Genomic DNA, 27,825 nt, shown 5'->3' on the forward strand with positions numbered 1-27,825 from the left:
TGGTCCGCGCGCTCGGCGCGCGCCCCCCCCACCCCCCGCCTTTGAACTGAATTCGCGGGAAAGCGCCGCTCGCGCTCCGGCGCGGGGCATGATGGGGCCGGGGGGGCCCCCGCCGGCCTGAGGGGCCGCTCGCCGGGCCCCGCCCTCGCACCCCGCCGGCCGCGCCCCGGCCGGGCCCGGGGCTGCCCCGAGGCTGCCCCGAGGCACCGGGCTGCCCCCGGGCTGTCCCGAGGCACCGGGCTGCCCCCGGGCTCTCCGTGCCACCGCCCGCTGCCCCCGCGGCCGCACAGCTGGCTAATGCCCCTCTTGCCTGAGGGGCCGCTCCGCTGTCCGCAGAGCTCAAAGGCTAAATTTGCCGAAATGGAAGCTCAGGTATAAACGGGTATCGTTTTTGTGGTGGAAGTGGTTATACTGGATCGGCCACGAGGTCCTGCTGCTATGCCGTAGCTTTAAACGTAGCTGACCGTGAGGTTTCCTCAGGAAGGCACGCGAAGTTGGCGATGGGACTCGAATTCTGAGGTGGGTGTCCCTGGGCCCGTCAGCTCTCCTGTGGCCCGGGGCAGCGCGGCTGCGGCCGGAGCGCGGCGGCCTCGGGGCTCTGAGATCGGCGAGCCCGGCCGCGGCCCCGGGGAATCATTCCTTACCAGCAGCTCTTGCACAAAAGGCTTCGGCAGCCGTTCCGTTCTGTTTGCTTTCCTTTGCCGAGCTTCTCCGGGGTAATTGTACAGGGTAGGGTACGAGTGGTCTGTGTGAAATACAGCCTTGAATTCTGGTACCAGATATAACTGAGGTGCTGGCACCCCACGGTCTCCGTTTCTCTTCTAATTTTTAGCGTTAAGAAAAATGAACCTAGTGATAAATGAACATAGATAAATATTATGAGGGAAACCATATATCAAAGTCAGTCATGCTGTAAATGTGCCTTACATTACCAATAAATGAAGATTCTAAAGTGATGTCTCATCTGTCCCTTATTAATCTTATTATGTTTAAAGAAAATATATGTGTATACACCCCAAACATTCAAATAAACAAGTCTTTGTTGATTACTTTCCCCCTCTTTTTGCTTTTTCTGCTGTACCATTTATTTTTCATGTTTGCTCTGGAAAAGATCTTTGCTTCCCTTTTTTCCCACTCCTCCTTCCCACATCAGGCATTTTCAAGCTTTTCAGTATTTTGCTTCAGCCTTAATTTTCTTAGTTTTTTATACATTCATTGTTGTCACCGCTTTATCTATGTTGTGTTTTCTTTCTCTAAACAATATTGTTACGTATTTTACTCTGCTTATAATTGTCTCTGCTTAGTATGCCAGCTTCTTCTGTTTCCTACTCAATTTCTCTACAGCCAGTTGTTGTTACTGAATATATCATTTCATGTCAGTCTCTCACTCCTGGCAGCGGCAGTGTTTGATGCACTGTACATTTTTGAGAACCTTAGGTGTAATTTCTTTGCTCATAATATCCGTGACTTCCTGGTGATGTTTGGTGTTTGGGAGGCTGGACTCGGAGGCTAGAGACCAGCAGTATCCCAAATTATGGGTATCTCTAGGTGATCAGAGATTGAGCTTGAGGCTGATGACACCCTGTTAAAAGTGACAAAATATATCAATATTGAAGTATGTGTGAGAAAGACTCCTCAATTTGTACAACTGCAATTCAGTCCTTGGAAGTTGTTTATTGCCTAATTTATTCCTGTTTCCTCCCAACTGCTTCTGTTGCTTCTGTTGGTCATCCTTCTAAACGTCAGAACTGGAAGGAGACAGAGGGCAACCTTCCAAGCAGGAGTAAAAGATAATTCAGGAGTTAATCTCTGGCATTGAGCTGGATCTGATTGTGAACAGAGGAACCAGGGCTGTGACTCCTGCCTTGAGAGAGACAACACAGTGCAGCACCACATCCGTGTCTGAGCCCTCTGCACAGGCAGGACTGGCTGCCAAACAGGAGCACTTTGGGAGCTTGAGCCTGTTTTCCTTAGTTGGTAAAGAGTCTCTTCCTTTTTTAACTTGTTTAAATTTGCTGTTCATATGTCCTTATGGAGCACAGAGTATTCATGAGGTACAGTCCTCAAAAACTCTGAAATGTCATTCCCCATCCCTGCAAGTGTTCAAGGCCAGGCTGGATATGGCTTGCAACAACCTGGCCCAGTGGAAGGTGTCCCTGCCTGAGGCACAAGTTGAAAGGTGATGATCTTTAAGGTCCTTTCCAAACCAAACCATTCTGTAATTCTATGATTCATTCTATTTTTTAGAGCTTCACAGAATGGATGGCTAGAAAGAGCACAGGGCACAAAATAGCAAGTAACTTTTATTAATTTTGCACGATTAGAAGCAAGAAAAAGAAATAATTTCCTTTTAGAAAGATGGAAATCATAACAGTTTCTTCAGAAGAAATGAGCTATGGTGTGAGATTGTCGTGTCCTTGACCTGCCTGGTAATATAGACCCCTACAGATTTTACAGATGCATTTATTAAAACCCAAAACATTACAACAATTTTCTTGTGTGCATCTACATCAGATACCAGAAAGTTTGCCATATCTTACAGATGACACTGAAAATGTGTTTTCTAATAGTCTAAAAAAGATGGAGTGAAATAGTGTGCCTGCCTGAAATGGACATAAACAGGTTAAATTAAAATAGTAGAAGATTATGATACTGTATCATTTTGCCATAAAGATAAAAAGTACCCTAATATAATATAGGAGAAAAAAAAATCAGTTTAATAAGTTTAAGATGATAAATGGAAGAAACAAACAATTGCAGACCAGGAGTGCTGTTGGAACAAAACCCTGAAACAAAAGCAGAAGCAGGTTTTCAGTCTTGAGATGGTCAATCCATTCTTGTTTTCACCCTGTGTGTGGGATTTGCAAATCTGCAGATTTGTTTCCTGCAGATTGAAAGCTGCTTGTAAATCTCTTTTTCCTACAGATTTTTGCAGTCTGTGCGTGTCCAGTATTCCTGTCATCTTTAATGGAAGAACTGCAGTGATTTTTGCCCCTTCAGATATATATGTAAAAGAATATGTATATTTTACAGCACTTCATGGATTTTTGTTTCATTTCATAGTTACATTATTTTGTTGGTTGTCTGTAGTACCCCTATGGCCACACTACTTCACTTTCCAGTCCTCTAAATTACTGTGTCTCAGCACAAGAATATTCACAAAAGATCTTTTTTTTTTTTCTTAAAAGGAGAAAGAAATACTTGTGTATTTGGAACTCAGTCTGAAGGTTCTGCTTTCCTCACATCTTTAAACATAGATCTGTCTATATAGATTGTTAGTTGCTAACTAAATACTACTATAGATCAGTTTATCTTCTGGGAAATTAATATTACACGTAACTTTGGAACAAAACAGTGGTAATGAGATAAATATGTAAACTTTTGGTCAGCCTTTGTTTCAGATTGGTTCCAGATTGGGGCCATCGTGAAAGCAGGGTCAGTATTTATTAGGGAACATTGTTATTCCCCCCAGTAAGGCTCTGGAGTTGGGTGTTCAGGGTGTTGTTGAGAATAATAAGTCCCCAGTCTGTTGTGGGTACCTCTGTTTATTTTGGGCTTGAGCTAATAAGCACAGTCAGTGGGATTCAAGGGCATCCAGTATGGAAAAGACTTTACATACTCCAGTTCTCTGGTTAAATCCCAACCTTGCTTCTTGCTGTTTTCATGCACCCAGGTTCTCCTTCTCACACCATCCCCAAACACATGTTTTCCATGAGAGAAGTGAGGAACCAAGACAAACAAAAGCACCTCATGAGTAGATGGGAAGGTCCCATCTGTGCCACAGTACTCCAAAACCAGACCCATTTCAGTGGCACCCCTTTCTTTCATTTACACAAATAAACTTCACTAGGTGCTGAGTTAACTTCACCTGCACTAGTTATTAATTCATTTTTCAGTTCATATTTTTTATTTTCAGTCTGATTTGATGTAGACTAACAGTAACTGGCCATGGAGCTTGTTAGATAAGCTACTCCTCCCTACCTACTTGGAAGACAAAAGTCAACATCCACTAAGTATTTTCCCAGACTCTTGTAAACAGAGGCTACATAATATTGCACCTGGGGAAAGGGAGCAATTCCAGCGTTCTGGGAAACAGCATGAGAGCAGTTCCAGCTTCCTGAGTAACAGCACAGGATCAGTTCCAGCTCCCTGAGTAACAGCACGGGAGGGGGTGCAGTACTGGGTGCATTTGGGATGGCAGGATTGTACTGCTGTTGGGGTGGAAGTTCTCAGTTTCACTCTGGTTTTTCTGCATATTAGTGTACGGTACTGCCCTGCTTTAATAAACAGGGAAATCAGCAAAAAGAAAATAAACTTTGCTGTAAGGGAAGCACTGTGGAGCATGGCAAAAGGGAAGAGTCAGGATCCCACACGGGAACCCAAGTGTAGCCACGAATGTCCCTTGAGGTTGACAGAGCAGCCACTTGTGATTCTCATTCACGTGTTTGGCTGGGGACTGCTTTTGTACAGAGCTGCTCAAATGTATTCCAGGAGCACAGCACTCCAGGAACTTGGCCCTCAGGGAATCTTAATGCACCCACAATGCCCAGCTTTCAGCCAGCAGGTTGCTCATTGTCTTGAGTTACTGCAGGGAGTGAAAAGTGAATGCACAGGATGTTTTGCACCAGGGAGTCACCTGTCTTCTGCTTTCACACGGTAAACAATCAGTGATAATTAGTAATCAGTATTGCTTAGGACTTGTTTCTTAGAGTTCTCTTAGGGATGTTTTACTGTATTTTTCATGACTCTTCTACAGTGAAATTTTTTTTCCTGATTTTCAGTTAATGATTTCTTTTTGCTTGGTGGCTTTTTAGCAGTAGTGTTTGTCATTGGAATTGAGGTAGGGAACTAAAACTACTTGTTTCAAAAGCATTGTAAAAAGCCTGGGCCCAACAGAATGATTTGCTCTAGAAAGGTAGGACATCTCTTAAGATGGTTAAAATGCAAAACGAGAAATATACTAACTGCACAGAAAAAGTCCATGCCAAATCTTGAAATTTAAATACTTAATACATGGAAATGGACTAGGAATAATTCTAGTTCATGCTGTAATTTCAGGGATGCAGTATGTGTAATACACAAAACTGTCAAAAAATGATTCTAAGTGAACTTTCAGGATTTGTGTTCTCTTAATTGAGTCCCGGAAACTGAAAGATACGGCAACTGAAACATTTCAGATGCAAACTTAATGATTAAACTCAGAAATGCAGAGATCAAAGAGAAACTGCTGGGAAGATCTGAGAATGAAGTCAGTTACAGATGTAAATAGAAGTTTCTGAACAAAAGGTCTGTTGACAGTGCAAGAATGAAATCTTCAATCACTCAAAAAGAAAAATATTGGAGGATCAAAGAACATGTCAATAGACAGTAAAATAAAACCTCAACTGAATTAGCTAGCTAATTAATTTCAGCTTTAAGTAAGGGATAAGTTTTAACAGGGACCAATTCTTTCTTTTGTGGCTAAACCAAATACAGATTAATAAAGTGAGAATTTGGAATTTTATCACCATCAGTTACTTAAAGGATAAGATCAGGGCAGAAACTGTGTTCCCAGTGTTTACCAGTTAGCACAGAGACACTAATTTCACGCATGGGAAAACTTATCTAAATGTTTAATGAGAGAGTTATCTGGGGTTTCATGTTATCTGGGGTTTCATATGCCAGAGGTTGCTTCACAACACTTTTACAAGAGTTTATCTTGTTTTTGGAATGCTGCTTGAAAGGATATGATTCTTCACATGATAATCTTAATTATTCATACTCCAGAAACTACAAAAACTACAGTTTTACTTCTGTAAAACAACAGAACTGTTGTTGTCATGACTGTGCTCAAAGTACTTTTACCATGCTAAAACCACCTCTATAGAAGGGTGTGAGAAACACAGTAGGAGGCAAATTGTGACCAATCCTAATTCCAGTTTTTGGAAGAAGAAATAAATCTGTATGTGGTAAAGTGTATGCTTTTTGTTGTACCAGTGCAATTGATGCTGGCACCAACATGCTTGTATTTAAAAGACATGAGACTTCGCTCTGAGGAAGTTCTATCTTTCCCAAAATTGATACTTATGACATAGGTCACCCAAGGCCATGCCACAGTTTCATCCACCCTTTGAAACTTAACAGGTTAGTGAGGTAAATTAAGCTTAGCATGACTCTGCTCTCCAGACCTTTGGCAACAGACAAGAAATAAATTAAAGATAATTAAGCAATGTGGCAACCACATTTCTCTCTGTGCACCTCTATGAAAAATCCTGAGAGAGAGAGAGAAATGTGGTTGCCACATAGCAATATATTTTGTGGTGTTGACATTTTGGTAGTATGTAGGGGAGATGACTGATATAGTTTCAAATTGTTGAAATGTGACTGGCATTTCACTGGGTTATGAACTGGCAACTAGGATGTGACTGACTAGTTGTAACTGCCCTGCTGCATTTAGACAGACTGTCAGCTACTCACCAACCAGCCAAATGACAAAATCAAATTAAAAGGCACACTCAGAGCCACCACTGTGCAAGCCCCTGGAGACCCTGAATAAGCAGATGGATCTTATACTGAGTGCCAGATGTGAATTGGCAAGGAAACAATTCCAGAGGCATCATTCCCCTTCACTGGAAATTCCCTGTGTATAGATGTTCAGATCTCGGGGCAAAACAGAACGCCTCAAAATGAGTAGGAGGAAAACTCACTCATAAAAATTCAAGTTCAGAGCCAATGCAGAGAAGAAAGTAAAGGTTTTGCCTTTTAAAAGAGATGATATGTAAAGTATCAGATAATAGTTCTGTTAAGGCATTAAACGAAAATATTTACATTTGTTGGTTTTGGGGTTTTTTTACCACTTAGAGCTGAAAAAAGAGAAGAGTGAGTGAATGAAATTCCTGGAGGGATTCAGATCTAAAGTCGCAGGGTCAGTGCCAGCAAGCTGCAAGAGTAAAGCAATGCATTGACAAAGACTAACATTTTTCTATTAGAATGGAAAAAATAACATCTGTCTAGGACAGGTACCAGGATTAATGCTGGTATGGAACAGTCCAACTGACCAACTGCAAAGTTTTAAATCTAAATTTTTGGATGTTCAGAATGGAATTGCAGTGATGAAACCACTATTTATTCAGATTGACTGCTGGTTTTGGCAGGGGTGAAACCAAATCATCATGTAAATTATTTTAATTACAAAGTTAAGTAAGTAAAAAGTTTGGGTTAGTCTATTTTTGAGAGTAAATTCCGAACTGTTTTATTAACAGATGTGCTCATATATTTTTAAATCAAAATCCCTCATGCTCAGTAAATGCTTTGAGGGCTTTGTTAAAAATATGTCCTGAAGGGATGAACCACTGGCTCAGCTGAAGTCAGTGGAAGCTTCTCAATTATTTTCATGAGGTCATAACATTACTCTCATTGTTTAAAAGGCATTTTCATAAGGTACATGTTAATTGTAAAATACTGTACATCTGGGAGCATCTTCTAAAAAGCTATAATTGTTTCTGCACTCAGGTGGTAAAATAGCAGAAATTAAAAAGATCGATATAAACAAATTTGTAATTTAAATATTTGCCTTAGGCACATTAACCATTAAATGTTTTAATATAGACAAAACTTAAAGGAAAACCACTGTGATTACTCCTAATTCACAACGTATCCATTGCTTGCAGACATAACTATAAATATTAAGTTGTGACAGCTTGCCACAACTTCTCCACAAGGACCTACTGATGGAGTTTTTCTAAAGAGGCTTCATAAAAGCAGCAAACTGTGGGACCCTGCAGATGGCAGCTGCAGCAGTTGTTTCTCCAGTTTTCCCAATAAGATTTGTTGAAACTCTCTGTATTGCAACGTCTTTATTGGTAATGGATCCCTCCTTAATTTGCACTGATGCATTTGGAATGTCAGCTTCCAAAACAAGGCACATGGGAGGCATTTAAAGTAGATTTTATGAAAGGGAAATGAACAAAGAGCATGTCAGGTTCCATTTTGATTTGCATGACAAATCCAGCATGCAGTGTTCTGGTGGGTCGGGCTGGGCTTGCCTGCCACTCACAGCGTTTGTCACTTTGGTATGAGCACTTTTGACAGTCCGTTATGTTAATTGTTCTAAGGATTGTTTTGCTGGGAGAAGAAAAGGAAAGGCATTTTTATTTTTGTACTTGTTCCATCTACAGGAAAGGAGGGATATCTGAGGGAACAAAAAGTGTTTTCAATTGGGTTTTGATCTATTTTTTTGTACATAATCCTGCGAGGTAAACAACGAAGTTCAGTATTTTAAATCTTATTGTTACTCACTCTGTGATTTTGAGTGGGAAGTACCAGGCCCCTAAACTAGAAACTTGGGGAGTCTATTGTTTTGGTGCACACCATTCTTTGATCCTTTGAGTTCCACAGTGATGGGTCCTGCAGAGTGGTTTGTGCTGTGCCTATGTGCTTCTTTGGGATGATATTGTGGTGCTTTGACAAGTGCTAGCAAGAAATTTAATGCCCTCTGAGGCCTTGTTGGACACCCATTGTTATCAGTGTGTGGGGAACTCTCAGACCTGTTGGTAGATCTGTGCACAGGACTGAATTCTCCTGGAGGCACGTTCAAGGTGGAGGTCGCTGTGGCCCCTGAGGGTACACACGCTTCTCCATCACATACATTAAAACAGTGATGGATGGTGAGTTTCAAAGTTCCTGACTGACTTCAGGTGGCAGAACACTGTAGGTTGATCACAGAACAGTATTTTTAGACTGCCAGAATAATCAAAGTTTTAGAAGACTCTGTTCTTTATGTGGGTGTCTCTCACCAAAATCAGTTATTGCTGATTTTCAGCCAAAGAAGAGCTGGATGGTTGAAGAGAGAGGAGAGCGAGAAGATAGAAAAAAAATTTCCAGAAATTTTCAGGTAATGGCTGGCATTTCCCTTTACAATTCATAATTCCTACGCTGCATGTAGTACTGTCATATACATGTTGGGATCTACATGCACTATGACAGATTACCTATAAGTACAGAATGTTTTTTAGTACAAAATCATGCACTCAGATGCAAAAATACTCAACTGAAGTGAAGTAATCCAGTAGTAATTCTAATCACACTCTTGCTCAGCAATTCAGTGTGCTAATGCCACTTTTAATGCCCAGTGCTGTTCTCCTTAAGGGCTATTTTAGTAAAACCTGTGGACTTGCACAAGAATCAGCTTGAGCTGGTGCATCTCAAAATGTCAAACCCATTATAATTAACAAGTTACTGGTGATTATGAGGAACACTCTTCCACCACCACAGCAGACTGCTGTGCTGCTTTGCTGAAAGCTGAACCCAGTGGAAGGTGAACTCACTCAGCTTCAGGTCCCAAGGGACTGAAGGCTTTGGCTCACCAGTGGCAATGTGCTGGGATGGCTGTGCTGATCCCCCTCCAACCTGTGGGGAACATTCATTGTAGGACAAGGGAGTCTCCAGGGAGGACAGTCTCCATTAGGAATTGCCCTTGTCCTTGTGGGGTGGGTAAGGGGTCCCTTGGCACAAGGCAGCTGCAATCCAGAGCTGTCTAGGCCACCAACTTCTGAATGCATCACCAGTCTGTACGTCTTGGTCTTGTGACTGGATGGTGCCTCTTCATTTCCTGGTAGCTTTCCTATTTGGGTACTTCTTGGAAAATCATGTCACTATTTCCTGTCAGGGTGAAAAGTTGCTAAACCTGTCCCACTAAGAATTAGTTTAGTTTTTTTTCTGATTGGTTCCAAAACTGGAAAAAGCCACCACAAATCCAAGTCACAGCAGGTGAAAAAAAGTACTGCTGTTCTTGACAGTTCTTCTAAAGTGTTTTGTCTTACCTGTGTTTTTAACAAAAGGTGATTGCTTGGGTACTCACTCTGTACTTGGCAACACCTGTTAAAACCTTTGACTGTAAAGGGAAAAATCACTCACTAATTTTTTTGGCTGTTATGTAAGAATTTTCTGCTAGAAGACCTCTTTTAGTCTGCTGCCTCTTCCCCTTGTACTTGTTTTTTCAGAGACAAACACCTGCCTTTTCCCCCAGGAGGGAGCGATGGCTGTGACAGGGTGGGGTTTGGAGGTGGGGTTGGTTCTGTGTCTGACCAGCTCTGTGACAGCAGTGACAACTCAAGCATAAGCAGCAGATACTGCTGTGGATAATATGCATTTAAGCCATTTTCTCAATAAATTATCTCTCATACCAATTTTTATTTTCTGGAACTTCACTAATTTCAGAAACAAAAATTTACTGTTACCTGGTTTTATTGTTAATTTTCTCAGAATCATAGACCCATGGAATGCTTTGGGTTGGAAGGGGCCTTAAATATAATCTAGTTCTAACCAGGTTACTGCAAGCCCTGTCTTACCTGACCTTGAACACTTCCAGGAACGGGGAATCCACATGTTCTCTGGGCAACTGGTACCAGTATCCCACCACCCTCACAGTTGAGGATTTTTTCTTAAAAATTTGGAAGATAGAAAGAACGAAGGTGCCATGTGAGAGACAGAGTCATTTGTCCTGGAGGAATCCTACCAAGAAGCAAAGTGCTGGAGCAGTTCCAGGCTGATGTCCCATCACTGAGCCTGGTCAATGCCATCGTGTTTTGCTGCAAGGCTGGTGCCAAGAGGATGGTGCCACACTCTTTTCAGTGATGCTCAGCGACAGGACAAGGAGCAACGTCCATAAACTAAAACACAAGAAGTTCCAGCTCAACATGAGGAAGAATTTCTTCCCGTGGAGCGTAGCAGAGCATCGAGCAGCTGCTCGGGGAGATCGTGGCGTCTCCCACCCTGGAAACATTGCAAACTCACCTGCGTGTCCGCTGCTGCCGGAGGCTGGGCTGGGCGATCCCGGAGCCGCGTCCCCGCCGGCCGGGCAGGGGGCGGCAGAGCGCGCAGCGGCCGCGGAAGCGGCGCGGGCGGCGGCGGAAGCGGCGGCGGCCGGGCCGTGCCGTGCCGTGCCGTGCCGGGCCGGACACACCGGGCCCCGCGGCCATGGCAGAGCGCGTCGAGCAGCGGCTGGAGGATCGCATCCCGGAGCTCGAGCAGCTGGAGCGGGTCGGGCTCTTCACGCACAAGGAGATCCGGTGAGCGGGGCCGGGGCGCGGGCAGGCGGGTGAGCGCACGTGGCGCGGCCGGGAGCGCTCCGGGCGCTGATCTCCCGTTCCCGCAGGGCTGTCCTGAGGAAAGCTTCGGCTCTGGAGTACAAAATCCAGCGGAGAGCGCTGCGGAAGGAGGATTTCATTAATTACATCCAGGTAGGCTGCACCGAGCGGGGCAGTTCTCGGTGCAGACCCAGCTCAGTCAGACCCGGGTAATTTTGTGGTGATTCATGTTGGAAAGAGGTCAGAAAACGGAGACTCCCTCCTCACCTGGTCCCAGGTGTTCACCTGTGAGCGGCTCTTGGCACCGGAGTATGAAGTGTAGCCAGGAGCTGGTGCGCGAGTTTGGGTCAAGCTTCTCTAGTGTTGTCACCTTTTCCTGTAGTTACTTGTCTCTCCAAGGGTGCAGAGCGCCCAGTTCCCTGATGTGCTGTGTAGAGGGGGAATTTGTTCCCTGATGTGTGTGGTTAAGGGGAATTAATAAGTTCAGTGATAGGAAACGGTTCCTGAAAGGGTGGTCGGGCACTGAACAGGCTTCACAGGGAATGGTCATGACCAGGAGCCTGACAGAGTTCAAGGAATGTTTGGACAATGCTTTAAGGCATATGTTGGGCTGCCCTGTGAAGGGCCAGAAGTCTTAGAAACATAGTGACCCAGCCAAAAATTACTGCTTATGATTTCCTGACTGCAATATTTTTTGTCCACCTGATCATCTATAACAAACTTGGTGTAGTTTTTTCTTGTCTTGCTGTTATGGGCCTCCATGTTTGCTATTAAATGTTTTTTTCTCTCCATTCTAGTATGAAGTTAATCTGCTGGAACTGATCAAGAAAAGAAGAGCAGTAAGTTTGTCAGCTGTTAAAGAGTGCAAAATACTTTATGCCAAATTTTCTATTGAATAAAATTAGTATTTTTTTTCCTCCTAGCGCATTGGATATTCCTTTAAGAAGGATGAAATTGAGCACTCTATTCTGCATAGAGTCCACAGCCTATTCAACCGAGCTACTGGGAAATGGAAAGTAAGTTTATTTGTACTGATATTTGGAATTCTTTTTTATTCTGTATGCCAAGTCATTGTACCAAGGGTGTGTTGTTTGCTTGTCAGTGTACAAGCGATTTTGTACACTGTGAGGTTGATTATTTTCTTATTTTGATTTCCAACAGGATGATGTCCAACTCTGGCTTTCCCATGTTGCATTTTGCAAGCAGTGGGTGAGTTTTCAAATCCTGATCTTAGCTAGGTTGAGACTGGTGCTTATTCATGCATCTGAAACTTGATTTAAAGATAGGGGTACAAACTTCACTGCTGCATGCTGTAATACTGAAGTAATTTTTATAGTATTGTTGGAGCTGCTTGGGATTTTCACTGATGTATATAACTCTAGAGTTTGGCTGAGAGTGAATTAGTATGGAATTCGATGCTTACAGGGGCAAAAATGAGGCTGACTCCATTAAATCTGGAGTACCAGTTGGTTTGTGAGAAACATAATATTGGTTATACGTTCTCTGGAGTGAGTTGATTCACTTGTCTATGAATTGTGATTTTGTTCCAAATATTTATTGTAGTGACTATGCTGAAAAGCCTAATTCTATCAATTTTGTACTTCATAAACTTACTTGTGCAAGGCTTCACATTATTACCAGCATTCAAGTGTTGTCCTTTCTCTACTGAAGAAGGTGACTTTGCATGGTGGTGAAGGTGGCCAAAGGAAAATACAATCTCTATCTCAGAAGAGGGCAGTGAAATCATGGGTTTGGGACTTGGCAACGTTTGTGTTGGCTGTGTGGTTCAGAAAATTTGAGTTAGCCATACTACTCTAATGTGGTGACATTTAAATGCTGGTCACTAGTGAGTAAACATGAGAAACTTTCTGCTGTAGGTAAAGTAGCGGAGAAGTATCTTTTTCTCAACAATTGTACAACAGCTTGTAACCTTTCCTACTGAAAGTTTGGTGGTGGGGGTTCAATTCAGTGCCAGAGTGGGTGAAACAAAACTGCTTCTTTTACAGAATGCAAAACATCAACTCAGTAAGGTGTTTTCTACCATGTTGGCCATTCATTCCAATAAACCAGGTAAATAGCACAATGGTGAGTGCTGCATAAATGCCTCAGCATTGTTGTTGGTGTCTGGTGTTGGTTTAAGTTTTTGTAGATCTCAGTTCAAGCTGTTGGGCTAAAGTTCCTACTCTCTGCTCTTTGCCTTGCTGCTGCTTCAGAGAAGGGCTCTGACAGGGTTTGTGCTGAGCAGTCATAAAGGGATGTGAAGTAGGTCAGAATGACCAATCCCAGGTGGACTGGGGACTCGGTGTGATGTTAAGTGCTCATGTTATGTTAAGCCTTTTGGCTTTTGAAGGCATCATTAGATCCGTAGCTAAACCAGATTAAACTTCCTGGATCTGCCTATCTGCTTTACAGTTTTGTATGGGAGATAATCAGTCTTATTCTGGAGCTGAGCTCATGTTGAGAGGTTAAATAAATTTACTTGTGTCACCTGTTGCAGCACTGTGGATTATGGCAGCAAAGTGGGAAATGGAGACACGACTGTCATCAGAAAGTGCCAGGCACTTGTTCCTTCGTGCTTTGCGCTTCCATCCAGAGTGCCCCAAACTTTATCAAGAAGTGAGTTCCTGTTTTCTTCTATGACCACTTGCTTGTTCAATCAGAGCAAATCAATTCAGCATATTTCCCAGATCTGTCTCAGACAACTGGAAGAATTCTTGGTTCTCCATCAGCAGGAAAATGTCCAAAATATTTTAAAAATGAACCTCAAAATTCCTTTCTAAGGTACTGTTAAGCTCTGCTAGGACATAGTTGTCAGGCTCAGTCTGGCATCCCCAATCTTTGCTGAGGAGCTTGGTTTCCTTTGGGGGCAAGTTAAGGTTTAAAGAAGGACTAAAAAATGATCATTGCTACGTGTTGGAAATTTCTGGGCAAATACACAGGGCAGATAGCCTTCAAAAACCAAGGCTCTAGGACATGTGTGGGATGTGGCGAAGTCCTGATTTGTTTCTCTGCAGAGCTTGTTTTACCCTGTTTGTGGACTTAGATTTTTATGATTTATCCCCGGAGTAATTTCATTTTGTTCTCACTCTTGCAGTATTTCAGAATGGAGCTTATGCATGCTGAAAAACAGAGGAAGGAGAAGAAAGAATTTGAACAAGCAAAGATGGACCTGGTAGGTCAGCTAAACTTACTTAAGAGATATTGTTTGCTTGTGTATTACATGTAGAAATTCACAGTTTTGGATCAGTAGTTTATTTGACAATGGTTTAGTGAAAGTTTTTTTTCATGTCCTGCACCTGTGTGGAGCTTTTTCAAGTATTTCTGATGCTCAGCTCTAATATTTCATACATTTATTTTTTCTTTGCATTTGTAGAATCTTTTATTACATTCCCCAAACTGAAAATTAACAGTAATTTCTGGAAAGTAACAGTCAAACTTCCTACCTAATTTCTTTATAATTGGTTTGTGCAAATTACATAAAAGCAGACTTGCATGAAGAAAAACATTTATATCTTCTGATTTTTCTTTCCCTATTTGCAAAAATGTTAGTTGAGAAAGGACAATAATATCTTCAATGATATGCTTGATATTTCAGGGGGAATTCAATTACTCTGAAGAAATTCTTAATGGGGAGATGGCTCGCATAGTCTACAGGGATGCTTCTCAGAAAATTAAAGGTGAATGAACATTTCTTGTACTTCTCATTAAGAAAATTGTAATCTTTACCCCAGTTCTGCAGTAGGTAATGCTGATAGACTTGGCTCCACTGAGATCCTTTTTTCAAATACGCCATTTGTTCAGTAGAACCTATTAAATGCCAGAGTATAAATTAATGGTGCTTCTGATTGTATGTCTTTGCTGCAGGCTGACATCTCTTCCAGCACAGCAGCTTTCAGGCTGAAGAGGCCTAGTGCTGGGTGACAGCCTCAAAACCTGATTGTTTAAAAAAGAAAATTGAAGGGCAGTTCAGAGTTACACATTTTTTTTTTACTTTGCTGAACATTAGATCACAGCTAATCAGCTACCGTGAGTGGCAAAAAAAGTAAGAATTCAGACTAATAATAAACCAGGCTGAATTATTTTAAATCAAGCAGGCTTGGTAAAAATAAGCCATTTTATTGAGTGAGTTGGGTAAAATTAAGTGCAAACTAGTAGTAGGGGTCTTTGACTGCTCATAATAGATGGGGGTATTTTGGAAGTGTGGGCAAAATACAATAATGAACACTGAAAAGTAATGGGGGAAAAGGATATTAGAGGAAATTTCAGAAAGAGATGGTTTAATTTAATTTTCCGGAGAAATAATGGAAAAAACAGGCGTACAAATGATTTGTAAGCACCTGGAAATAATAAGGTGAGTAATGGCTAGTGGGGGTTCATCTGATTTTCTTCAGTCATGTCACTTGGCATTTTAAAAGGTAAGTTGTGGAGACGGAAGATGGACACAATTCATGAGCATCTACTTTGTACAGCTTTGGAGAGATCTGTCCTGAGTGTGGAGCATTTTGTGTTTTCATGGCAGAGTCAAGTGAGGGAGTAGAGGAGATGCTGATTAAATTTGCATGTGGAACCAAGCTACAGCGGTACAATGTGCAATTGATGTAATATCTTGAGGAATTTTTCAGCAAATACACCGCTTGATAGTTTTATCTTCTTTTGAAATGTAGGTGTTGAGTTCCAGCTGGCTGTGCTCTCTATTGCAAAGCTCTTCGATTTTACCCAAGATTTGCAAAAAGAAATCCTTGAAAGGTGAGTTGTGGCTTTGTGTTGCATTTTTATTTTATTTTGGTTTGGTTTTTAAGAAACACATTCTCATAAGTTATAACACTAACATATAATGCTTTGACTGGACTTTCAGAACTAAAGGCTGTTCCTCTAGGCAAATAGTGTTAAGGCTTATGTGAAGTCCCTTAAAAAAAAACAAAAGCATGATCTTTATAAGAGGATACTTGTATCTAATTTCAGAAAGGCCTCTAAAAAGCTGCTAGGAAAGTTCAGGCAAAATACATTTGTCACTGAATAATTAGTGCACTTATTTTCCGTAAATTCATTGCAGGAACTGTGGATTTTCCTAGTGTACTTTGGTGGGGTTTTTGCAGCTTTTGGTTCTCCAGTTGTTTCTCTCAAAAGAAAGGTCTCTCTTGACAGCTCCCTGTCTATTTCATGTTATTTCTGAAGAATATCCACGTTAAATAATACTTTAAAAAGCTAATATTTTGTTTTTCTCTTGTAGAAAGGAAAGTAATTTTTTTCTGGCATTTGGTTACTTAGCAATTAACTACATTTCTATAGCAATATAACAACCCTGTTAAACATACCTACAGGTAAGGACTGGTGGCTGTGGGCTGTTACAAGCATGTTGTGTTCAGTTTGCAGGCCAGATATGCTGATGATCCCCTGACGTGGGACTACATGGCCCGCCGGGAGCTGGAGCTGGGGTCCCTGCAGCCCACAGAGCACACCACAAAGCAGAAAAAAGTCTCAGAAATGGCCCAGAGAGAGGAACGGTGCTGTGCAGTCTTTGATGAAGCTGTGGGAACAGTCCCAACAGGTGAAATGTTCTGCCTGCATTTTAACATTTGTTTCTGGTACTTGGGCAGCCTGTAAAAGCCTTGAAGGTGATGGCAGGGTCTACCATACCTAAGAGAAGGCAAGCAGTTCTTAGATGCTACCTCTTGGGATCTATTTTATGTATTGCTTGGGTTATTTTCCAATGTATTTGTGCTCTTGGAGGAGCTGCTTAACTGAAAATGTGAGTCTGTTGCTGGTCAGCTGTGAGTAAGAAATGGTTTTGAGTTGTCAGGTGAGTGTACATCCAGTTTCAGCCTCTGGTATTGTTCTTACTTGTAAAGGAGCTTGTCAAGGTACTATTTGTGGAGTGGTCTCAAACTTGCTCCTGTACAGCCTTTAAAGCCATAGAATAGTTTGGGTTGGAAGGGATCTTTAAAAGTCTCAGCTGAACTAAGAGCTTGATGCTCTTTACAAAGAGTTACTGCCTGCAGCTTGGACTGGGGAGTCATTTTAAAGTGTAATGTTATAAATCTAGGGCCTCTTGCAATACAACATTTTAAAACAAAGTTGGCATTAACGGTTTGTATCACATTTTGTATCTTTGTATTTCTTAAAGACAAAATATTTGTGCTTATTCTTGTGATTCTGTGAAGTGTGATATTATGCCTTTGCTTCTACAGAGGACATGTGGAAATGCTACATCACTTTTTGCTTAGAGAGATACAACAGAAAAACCAACAGTGAAGAATTAAAGCAAAAGGTAAAATTTATTAGGAATCAATCTAACAAATCATCCCTATTCAGACAAGAAGCAAATGTATTTTGATGTTTTATCAAAAATACTTGCCTGTGGCCATCATTAAAAATAACTTTATCTCCTTTTGGGGAGATCACTTTTACTGCCTAGGCTACAGGTGGCCTGCCTGGACATGATTAACCTGGACTTGATTAACCAGCCTTGTCAGTAAAGTACAGTGACCTCTTTGGATAAAAGCTAAGATTGCAGACTTGTTAATCATGGAATCATGGAATCATTTGGGTTGAAGGGGATCCTAAAAATTCAGGTCCTTCAAACCTCTGTGTGAATTAAAATTACTCTTGCAAATAAATCTGAGCAAAGTTTGGTGCTGGCACATGGGCAATTTAATTATGCATCTCCTTTTAGGTATGAGCCAGTAAATTAATTAATTATTCTGTGCAACTTGGTTCCCTAGTATTACACTAAAAGAAAAATGCAGTGTTGTTCTTTGCTCCTTAAGGAAGATAAGTAAATACTCAGATTTCCACTTTATTTTGGAATGTTTGCAGGTACCTAGGGCATTAGACACATAATGTGTAATTAGATATTCATTGACATGATACACAATCCAGTGGACTTCTTGGAATACTGTCATCTGGTATATATAGGAATAATGCTTGGGTTTTTTTTATTCTTCTCTATTGGTTCTAGAGGCTGGAGAGGACACTGAGTGTGTTCAGCAAAGCCCATGAGTCCAATTTGCTGTCAGAAGCTCTCTACAAGCAGTGGGTAAGAACTGACAGAACAAATAGAAGCTGAGGTTTTCCTGCATTATTCGTGTGCCTGCCTTTGCCATTTTGAGTTGACACAAAGATGAATGATACTGGTTCAAAGCCCTGCTTTTTAACAAAGCTGTTTCTGCTGGGTTTTAGCTTCAGCTCTTACTGGACTCCAGCCTCTCTGAGAAAGCTGTGGAGGTGGCAGAAGCTGCAACCAGGCAATTCAGCCAGTCCGTGGAAACGTGGCAGATGAGGCTGCGCGTGCTGATCCAGCTGAAGAGTGATGATGTGACCCAGTGCTTTGAAGAAGCCATTAAACATGTGAAATCTAAGGTCTGTGCTGGTCTTGGGCCAGAAACCCCTGATGATTGGTTGTTTTGTGGGGTTTTTCTGCCTTTTTCTTCATTTTTTTCTTTGTTGTTGTTGTTTTGGCTTTTTTGTGTGGGTTTGTTTTTTTTGTTGTTGTTGATTTCTGTTTTTGTTTGTTGTTGGTTTTGTTTTGTTTACAAGGCATTTTAAGTTCCTAACCATTTTTAAGGTCAGAAATAAGAACTTGGATGTTTCACATGCAAATTGTATTCCTGAGTATTAGGGAATTGTCAATTCACTTAAAATTCACATGTCTAAAGTCTGAATGCTTACAGTTGATATTTTGATCTCCTAGCAGTGAGCTGGTGTTTGTGTCTTAATGGAAAAATGTGTTTCCCTTTCTTCACTGTTGATACACCTGTGTGGTATTTCAAGCCTTGAATTAGTTGTGTACTCTCCTGCTCTGTTCCATTTTAAACACTGAACACAATGAGCAAGGAAATAAGAAGGTTTCTTCCCTTTTTTGTTCTTGGAAGTCACCTCTGTGTACTGCAGTGCTCAGAGGTGCAGAACTTGGTTCTTGTCCCTGGCAACACAGCTGTCCAGCTAAGGATGATTTATCCTGTAAGTGAGGAAGGAAATGAGAAGTGATTTCAGTGTGCAGTTCAAAGTTGTCTTTCCAAGAGCTGTGTCCAAAGGCTGTTTTTTATGGCAGGTAGTACAGAACCTGATGGCTGTGTTGCTGTCTGTTTCTGTAAGTCAGTCACTGTATTTCTGCTATGATTGTTTGCTGACCTTGTAGGGCACTTTGCCATTGTGGACCCTCTGGGTGGAGTGGAGTGAGAGCACAAACAGCAAGGAAGACACTGAAGCTCTCTACCAGGTACTTAGCTAATCAAAATCTACTTTTATGTCTTTGTCAATAACGTGAAACAATGTGTGTGGATGGAACATGCAACAAATGCTTTCTCCTGAAGTTTGTTCATGTGTGTATTGATGTCAAAGAATTTAAAGCAAAACTACGTGCATTAAAAAAACCAGTTGGTCATAGACTTACAGGCACAAGTGTCATTCCCATGTCCTAAGGAATATGGATGTTTGTAAGCACAGCCAATGATGGACTCCTACTTTGTGGTCTAGAATATTTGCTCTGTTTTCAGATACCTATCTGAGCACAGAAAAGAGAATTTTCCAGTTTTTGTGAAAACATCAGTCTTGTTACAGAAAAGTCAAGATCAGAATGAGGACTTTAATCTCTCTATGGATTTCGTCAGTAGTGTAGGACAAAACATTTTCTCTTTGCCTGGCTTATTGGTTTGTGTTTCTTCCTCCCAGTTGCCACATAAAACATGTACTTCAGGTGGAAGCTTGAATTCAGGTGTTTGTAGAGTACTGTGAAACCCTTTGCAATAAGGGGTTTAAGGAAATGTCAGTTCCAGCCATATAGAATACTGGAGGAGAAATGTGTTTTAGATTTAGGAGATCTCCTTTGTGTCAGATGCCTAACTAGGGAGAAGCACTAATTGAGCTATTTAATTGTAGGTTATGTGTTAGGTTTACTTTTTGTTTATTTTGTTTTTTTTTTTCCTTTTAAACTTGCAGAGATCCTTACGTGCCACAACACCTGCTGAATCTGTGACTATGAAAGAAAGGTACCTTGACTGGACTTACAGAAATAGTGGTTATAAGAAAGTTAAAAGACTCTTTACCAGGTAAAAAAAATACCTTCAAACCTGATTATTCTAGGGTATATGTTAGAAGTCCTTAAATCTAAAGTAACTTATTTTATTTCAGCCTGTGTGAAGATCGTCCATTTTCACTTGACTTCTTCAGGAAGATGATCCAAATAGAAAAGGAGCAAGTAAGTTCTTGACTATCCAATTAATGCTTTGTATTTGTAAAGTACAGTTCTAACCTGGGATTTAAATAGGAAGCAGAGTGGTGGTGTTAGTCTGTGATCAGTTCATGTTTGTCCTCTGCACTTGATTCACAGGATGTGATACAAACCCAAGTTCCATAGTAACTAATCTTCAGCAGTGTGTGCATGTAATTGCCATTACTCTCTTCCTTTGTCACAGTCGAATCATGCTGCAGATTCACTTCTGTACAAAATAAGTGGCCTTTTAATGCCTTCCTTTTTTAGGAATCCTGCAGAATGCTTCATCTGAGAGAATATTATGAACGTGCCTTGAGGGAGTTTGGCTCAACAAATACTGGTGAGGGAGATTCTGGTTTTTATTATTTATTCATTCATTCACTGCTGCCTCTTTTATTCCCACCCATTTTAAAATGTACCTGTTTGTTCTGCTCTTGTGCTTGCTGTCATGCAGATTGGAGCTTATTTCTTCTGTGCCATTAAGAATAGGACACTGCAGGGACCCTCTCCCTGTCAGCCCAGGGTCACTGACACTGGGATGGCTTCAGCACAATTAGGAGCAAATCACATTCAGACACTGGCTGGCATAAGAGATGTGTATCATTTTAAATTTGGATTTATTAACAGTATGGAGCTATATATTTATAATCAAGATTTCTGCAGTATTAATTTGAAGAAGGTACACAGTACAATTATTGTTGCATTATTTCTTCAGACATTACTGTTCCAGCTGGGAATATAGAACCCAGGATTTTTGCTCCTCAAGGTGCCGGAGATTTTAGTCTCACAAAGTAAACCATAGTGCATTAATATTAGAGACACTTAGAAAAAGAGTTTCTAGTGAGTCTTGATATGCTTGTTAAGTAATATCTGGTCAAAATCTAAACAGAACTTTCATTTTCCTTTTAAAGACCTCTGGCTGGATTATATCAAGGAGGAGCTAAGTCATCCCCAAGGCAAACCAGAAAACTGTGGGAGCATTCACTGGCGAGCTATGAAGATGTTGCAGGGAGATCTGGTGGAAGATTTTGTTTCTAAATACACTTTATTACAAACTGGACATTTATGAAAAACTATACATAGTTATAACACGACTGCATTTTTTAACTTCTTTGTACAAAGGTAAATACGTTCCTGGACTTTATTAAAGTTTACCTTTACATTTTATGTGACAAAAAAGACTCATCTTCTCTGTTGCAGTCATTTCTTTCTAGTGTTGATTCTGCCAGGGGCAGGTTCAAGTGCACAGTCAGAGGAAGCAAACCCCTGAGGGTGTTTTCATCAAGACTTCTAAAGAGCAAACTTTTGATCCTGCTTAAACATTCAGATAGTTGTAGTGCATCAGTTTTTACACTTTGGAAAGCTAATATTACAGCACCCAAATGCAAAAAACCCAAACCAAACCCCATGGAAATTACACCTGTGGGTCATATTTTTATTGTAGGAAGCTGAATGATAAAAAGTGGAACACTTTTCATTAGGTAATCAGAAATCAGTAAAATTACAATGTTTATTGCTTCTTAGGGTGGAACTAATCTGTAATCCTCATGGCAAAAAGAAACAGCCTCTGCAGCTCCCTTGCATTGGTGTTTGCATCTTGAGAGTGATGAAGGGTAGAGGGGAGCTGAGATCTGTTAGCAATGTCCTTGAGGTGAGAGGGGAAAGCTCTCATCTACACTTCCAATTTTCTGTCCACCATGCCTAAAAAACGTGTAATGTTTTTTAAAAGGGTGCTGTCCTTGGCTGTTTACAGAGCCACAAACCTGAGAAATCACCATAAATGATCAACTGAGAAATGTAGGGAAAGTACAAAAATATTAAACAAGTGTTCCTTTGTGCAATTTCCCAGTGACTGAAGGGTGACATAAGACAGGGAAATATTTATTGATTTTACACTCAAGTAGAAATTGCAGCTCCTCTCAAGCAATGAATCCCAGTAACTTAACTAGCTGGAAATAAAGTTTGGAGCAGCAGTTTGGCAAGATTCTTCTGTTACCAGATCTGAAGTACATTCTGCTTTTGTGTTTCCCACACTTTTAGCCAGGCCATCTCCTATATCCCTGCTAGTTCGCTTCCACCTCATTGTCTGACATTGAGATTTCCTTATTGAGAATCTCTTACACCCTCCCTGCCCCTTATGCTCTTACTCCCTCTCTGAACCACTTCTTGCTTCGTCAGTTGCTCAACTAAAAGTTTTTAAGTGCAAAGTCTGGAGTTTTAAAGTCCAACAAAGCTGGTAACTCCATCATTTCAGAAAGTGGGCCCTTTTCTGTCAGCTGTTCTGGTTCCTCACAGAACTTTGCCATTCTCCCCAGGGCAACATGCCCTGCAAGCACACGTGCTTGAAACCTGCCACAGCTGTCCAGCCAAGGTGCTTCCCGTCTCTTCGTGTTCTGAGCATGCTGCTACCACGAGGCCGGAAGGAAATTGTTATTTTTCGACAAGGGGGAAAGTCCGCCCAGCCATGAGAGACATCGATACTTTATTTACAACTTCACGAGTAAAAAAGTGCTTTCTCAGAGCTCTTGCGCCTGTATTTGTCTGGGTTGGATGGCGGTGTTGGGCCATGGTTGCACTCGGGGATCTCGGAGGACTTTCCGTCGGAACGGTGTCTGTGATTCCGAAGCTGGGCGCGGTGGGCTCCGCAGCCGGGGCGCTGCGGGCGGCGTTGCGGGCACCGAGGCCGGGCCGGGAGCGGCCGCGCCGTGCCTGCAGCCTCCGCCCGGTGCCGCAGCGATCCCTGGGGCCCGCCCGCCCGGGGCGGCCGATGGAGCCCCGGGGCCGGGCCGCGGGCCCCGCTCCCAAGGTTCGGGGGTCCCGGGGAGAGCGAGGGGGCGGCGGGGCCGCCGTGAGGGCTCGTCCGGGGTCCGCGCCCTGCCCGCACCGCCTCCTTGTCGCGCTGGGAGTGAGGGCAGCTCGCTGTGCCCTTCCCGCACAGCCGCTGAGGGTTTCCTCCTGCTCGCCACGCATCGCGTCCAGCCCCTCAGGGCTGTCGGAGGGTCCCGCAGGGCGGCTGGCTCAGTGTTGGCGCTTCCTCCACTCCTCGTGTGGTGATTAGCCCTGTGCTGCCCGCGGTGCTGCCCTCCCGGAGGGGCACGGTGTGGGCCGGGGCTGTGCGTGAGGAGACGGGCTGTTCTGAGGGTGAGCGATGGCAGCAGCAGAATTAGCTGTAGCTCTGCAGGCTCACCTTCTGAAGTGAAAGCCAGTTTGTTGTTAAACCTGTGATTCATCAAGGGAACAAATGGAGACGCTCGGGAGCACACGGGGTAGCAGTTTGTGAGCAATCAGAGCTGCTACTGCATTCTTTAAAAATGTCTCGTAGGTGATGGCTGCCGCCTCTGGGGCTGCAAACTCTGAGGGGGAACAGCTTCCTAATAAGACAGAAACCATGATCGGGAAGCCCAGAAAAGGTAGGACAAAACAAAGGAGGTCGTGAATATTGAAACTTGTGCACTACTTGAGAAATCTACCGAAAACCTTTTGGTGATTCTTGGGAAATGCTCTTTACTTACTGCACTAAATTATTTCCATGTAGCTATTTGGTACATGAGTAATTAATCAATACGACTTTTTTTTTAAAAAACAGAACTTTTTTTAAAATACCTACAGGTGAATGTGATGAAACAAGACTGTTGTGTCCTTTGCCCTAGTTTACAGAGTTATTTTCCAACAAGAGTCTGTGGAAAATCCTGATTTGTGCTAGTGTTGTGGTGCAAGGCTATGTCCACTCTTTCCAATCATCTGAGATGTGAAGCACCTCTGTAGTGATATTACATATCTGGGAAACTGCATGTATTACAATAAGAGTAGTAGTCACAAAGTGCATTTTTGTACCTCTCTGAACTCTTAATTGTTGTTTAATTTCTGAGTGTATCTGTTGGTGCTTTCTACTGGTTTTAGAATGTTTTCTGCAGAATATTCCAAATGTTCCTGATGGCAAGTCTGAAGAAAGTGAATCTGCTTCTACCTCCCCCAATGAAGATGATGTCAGTGGCTCTACTGATGAGGGCTGGTACAATATATATGCTGACCTGGATGTGTGGGATAGTGAAGTTTCTAATGTGCCTGAGTCTTCAGGGCAGCAGGATGCATCTGAGCATGAGGTGGAGGACTGGGATAAAGAATTGGAGGAGTCTACATGTGGTCCTTACGGTAAGTACACGTTTACTTGTGCTTCATTTGAGTTTTGGATAGTTGGAGGCAGGTGCTTTGCAGGAGAATGTGTTTAAGTAACTCCAAGTTTTATTTTGGGAAGCAATTTCTCGTTATGTTGACCTCCTGGATGTGTAATGAACAATTTTGTTGTCAAATACAGGATTTAAAGGTGGTGTTGTGCATTTCACATGGAACTCTTGCTTGAGCAATTGAATTCCTAGGGAGTGGCATGGTAAGGAGGTGAATTCCATGCTTGTGCTGAGTTTTTCTGGTGAAGCAAGTTTTCAGTGGTGTATCTTTGTTATTCTGAAGCAGAAGAGAAAGGTACATGGCATGCAGGAACTAACTTTTTTGTGTAAAAGTTATTCAAGAAAATTCAAGATTGTTAATTATAATGTCTTTCTAGAGCATGGAGGTGTTTGGAACAGTGCTCAGTCTCTGAGTATGGCTTGTGTTTACTGTAGTTTTTTTGATTTTTTGGTGGTTTTTTTGGTTTGTTTGTTTGTTTGACTTTGGTTTTGTTGAAGCTTGATCCTCCTAAGTGGTTGTGCACATGACCAGTCCCATGGACAAAAGTGGCAACAAATAAGAGTGTCGCTCAAACATTTAGAGTTGAATTATTCCTCCAGTTTGTAAATTGTTTTTATGGTGACTCACATATGAAAAAGTCTCTATTGGCCAAGCTGGTTCTTAGCACAGAACGGGTGGGATGGAGTTTAGCCAGCAGTGGCTGATAACCTGCTGTGTCTTTCTTGATGCAGAATAGCACCATTTCCATTTTTTCTTCTCATTAATGTGTATCTTTTTGTAATTAAGATAATTTTCTTTGCTTAGGAAATACGTTCATTTTAATCTCATAATTAAAATAAACTTTTGTATTTAAATTCCATTTATTTCCATTTAAATTCCATCTATTTCCATTACCATTGTTTGGTAATGGAAGAAAGTGAGAAAGATTTTCATGCTTTCTGTAAAACCACTCTTGATTTTAAAATGGAAATATAGTATTGGTTTTGCACAGTGGATAATTTGAGGAAAAGATTGTTCCCTTTTTGGAGGTTTTCCCTCTCTTCCATTCGGAGCTTTCATTTTAATCACTTATATGGTCAAATTTATGGAATGTTTTGAATTTTGTACTGGAACTGTTCCTCTTTTTCCCCCTTTATTTAACTTGCTCATCCCACCTGTAGCTCTTTAAATCCTCACAAACTAAGGCAGCTGTGTTTATTGGATTCGGGTCCTTCTGAAGGATACTAAATACGAGCGAGCATCTGAGTTGTTAACTGCTACAAATACAAAAATGTGCTTGGTTGGTCACGTCATGGCTTTTTAAGTGTCTTAAGCTCTTGCTGTGATGACTTGTTTGGCAGTGCTGCTGGAAGGCTGACATGTGGGATATTGTGTTGGGTCCTCCACTCCTCCATGCTCTGGGCTTTTTCTTTGCTCAGTGTCTGCTGGCAAATCTTTATGCTTCTGTTAAAATACTTTGCCCTATTTTTTGCTAGATTGGTTAAATACAGGCCCATTAGGCTTAATTCTAGCCTAGTGGAAATACTGTTCTAAGACAGCTTTTACAGGACCCCACCCTCCCATTCTGTCCAGCAACCCAGCTCTTAGAGGGTTTGGAGAACTCCTCATTGGGATGGTGTTATGAAAGCAACAGGAAGGGGGAAGGCAAATAAAATTGATAGTTTCATGAGTCTTTTATTCCCAGGGAAGATGGGAAAAAATTGTATGTCTTGTAAGAGCTGGTGCCAGACATTCTAAGTCCCAGGAATATCAGTGAGCTTTCTGGAAAACTGTTTTGTTTGTGTGGCATGAACCTTCCTTAAAATGAAGACATTGCCAAAGTCAGTTTTCTGTTTGGCTTTTTTAAAGGTCTAATTCATAAGTGCTGTCAGATCAAATAAAAATAGTGAACTGGAAGATGCCATAGACCTCCATAATAACCTGCTACACTATTTCCACTACTTTCCTGAGTATCTCCCATGGTTTAAACCTTTTATTTTATCTTCTTTAGATGCTGACGATCTCTCCTGTGGAAGCTTTGAGGAAAATAATCTTTTCGGCTCATATGTATGGAAGGAGGATTGGTTTTACAACCCAGGCTGTCACCACGCACCGTGCTTTGTTTTTCCACCGCGAGTTAGAGCAGTTGAGAAGGGCCAGTTTGATGATGCTGATGAATGAGGCTGAGTCTGGTCAGAAATAAGTTTGGCTTCTGTGCTGGATTATGTTCTTCAGTGACTGAGCTGTGCCAAGTCCCTTGACTTTTTTGCAGAGTTTGGCTGAGGCCAGAAATGCAGCACTATCTCCAGAGTTTTGCTTAGGCTGTTTCTTAGCTGTTCATAAACTGCCCACCCTTGCTCTGGAGACAAGAATGCAGGTGCTGGGTGTAAGGAGTCAGTGCATTTCTGGAGATTTTGTTTGTATATGTAGATCTATGTTGCTAATTAATTGCTTGAGGAGAAGTATTTAATTTCTAAACTTCAGCTTGTTTGCCAGGCTTCTGTCAGTTTTGACATGCTGATCCCTGTGTTTTGTGCAACTTTTAGTTTTCTTTCCTTTTAATTTGATGCTGTCAGACTGGTTTAGATAGCTGTAAAAACTCTCCCTCCTTCAAGCTTATCTGTTGTATTTCCATATGGTTCTAAAGTCCATTTGTGATTCTTATACTGGTGTTTAACAAAATCGCCTGTGACGAATACGGAACAAGTTGTTTTGTGTTTATGTATTTCATCAGAAAGGAATTACAAATACATGATACATGTTTTGCACATACATGTGCCGGTATATAGGGGGGCATACTCCATCCACTAGGAATGCTGGGTGCTTAAGGCTGCCTCCCAACAAAGATTTCTCCACATCAGATCTTCTTGTGTATGGGCACATTCCCCTAGAGTCCCACAGTTGTCTTTATTATATTCTCATGCAACATCAGATGACAAAGAATGTCAATGACAAATGTCAAAGAATGCAATGACAAAGAAAATATCTCTGCTTATATATATATATATATTTCAGTATATCAACTCAGTGTCCTGCAGACAGTAGTGAATTAAGGTTCCTGATGTTGTTCTGCTGTTTGTGTTGTGGCAAATGAGGAGATGCGACCACAAAATACCTCCACAGAGTCCCTAAGAAAATAGATAGAATTAGAGCCATATCCTTGTCACCTTTGCTCTGGAGTTAAAGGAAGTGTTCTCAAATGAAGTATATAAGTGGATTGAGTGGCTGGGCACCTGAGTAACAATAACTTTTGACATGCTCATGTTTCATTCAACACTTTTATCGCAAAAACATTTTCATGGCTGTGTGTTTAGACACTCACTGAACTGAAGCACTGTACAGTGTGGGTTTTTTTGTTTTGTTTGTTTTGTTTTTGTTGTTTCT

The 27,825-nt window shown here is 41.7% G+C and overlaps 2 protein-coding genes and 1 long non-coding RNA gene across 5 annotated transcripts; all 3 read left to right on the forward strand.

Moving 5' to 3' along the window:
- Window positions 1-234: 234 nt before the first annotated feature.
- Window positions 235-10,479, forward strand: LOC146765821 (uncharacterized). Of its 2 annotated transcripts, none has more exons than XR_014949266.1 (3): window positions 235-372; window positions 8,801-8,872; window positions 10,349-10,479. It is a non-coding gene; the product is annotated as an uncharacterized LOC146765821 (long non-coding RNA). The 2 variants fall into 2 exon arrangements; XR_014949265.1 differs by lacking the exon at window positions 235-372 and adding an exon at window positions 381-519.
- Window positions 10,480-10,873: 394 nt separating this feature from the next.
- On the forward strand, window positions 10,874-21,458 carry UTP6 (UTP6 small subunit processome component). Its single transcript, XM_021537999.3, has 19 exons — window positions 10,874-11,048; window positions 11,135-11,219; window positions 11,864-11,905; window positions 11,990-12,082; window positions 12,228-12,275; window positions 13,073-13,136; window positions 13,564-13,682; window positions 14,161-14,238; window positions 14,662-14,743; window positions 15,731-15,812; window positions 16,433-16,614; window positions 17,255-17,334; window positions 18,025-18,102; window positions 18,246-18,425; window positions 19,204-19,284; window positions 20,004-20,113; window positions 20,196-20,262; window positions 20,545-20,617; window positions 21,189-21,458. Exons 1-19 carry the CDS (start codon window positions 10,957-10,959, stop codon window positions 21,344-21,346), a joined length of 1,794 nt encoding a protein of 597 aa, XP_021393674.1. The 5' UTR covers window positions 10,874-10,956; the 3' UTR covers window positions 21,347-21,458.
- Window positions 21,459-22,507: 1,049 nt separating this feature from the next.
- On the forward strand, window positions 22,508-27,142 carry COPRS (coordinator of PRMT5 and differentiation stimulator). Of its 2 annotated transcripts, none has more exons than XM_085556501.1 (4): window positions 22,508-23,083; window positions 23,600-23,687; window positions 24,178-24,429; window positions 26,453-27,142. In XM_085556501.1, the coding sequence occupies exons 1-4, from the start codon at window positions 22,742-22,744 to the stop codon at window positions 26,620-26,622; spliced, it is 852 nt and encodes a 283-aa protein (XP_085412627.1). In that variant the 5' UTR covers window positions 22,508-22,741; the 3' UTR covers window positions 26,623-27,142. The 2 variants fall into 2 exon arrangements, with proteins under 2 accessions (XP_085412627.1, XP_085412626.1); XM_085556500.1 differs by lacking the exon at window positions 22,508-23,083 and adding an exon at window positions 23,246-23,418.
- Window positions 27,143-27,825: the final 683 nt, after the last annotated feature.

This window comes from Lonchura striata, chromosome 18, assembly GCF_050655825.1.
Source record: "Lonchura striata isolate lonStrDom1 chromosome 18, ASM5065582v1, whole genome shotgun sequence".
NCBI lineage: Eukaryota > Metazoa > Chordata > Aves > Passeriformes > Estrildidae > Lonchura > Lonchura striata.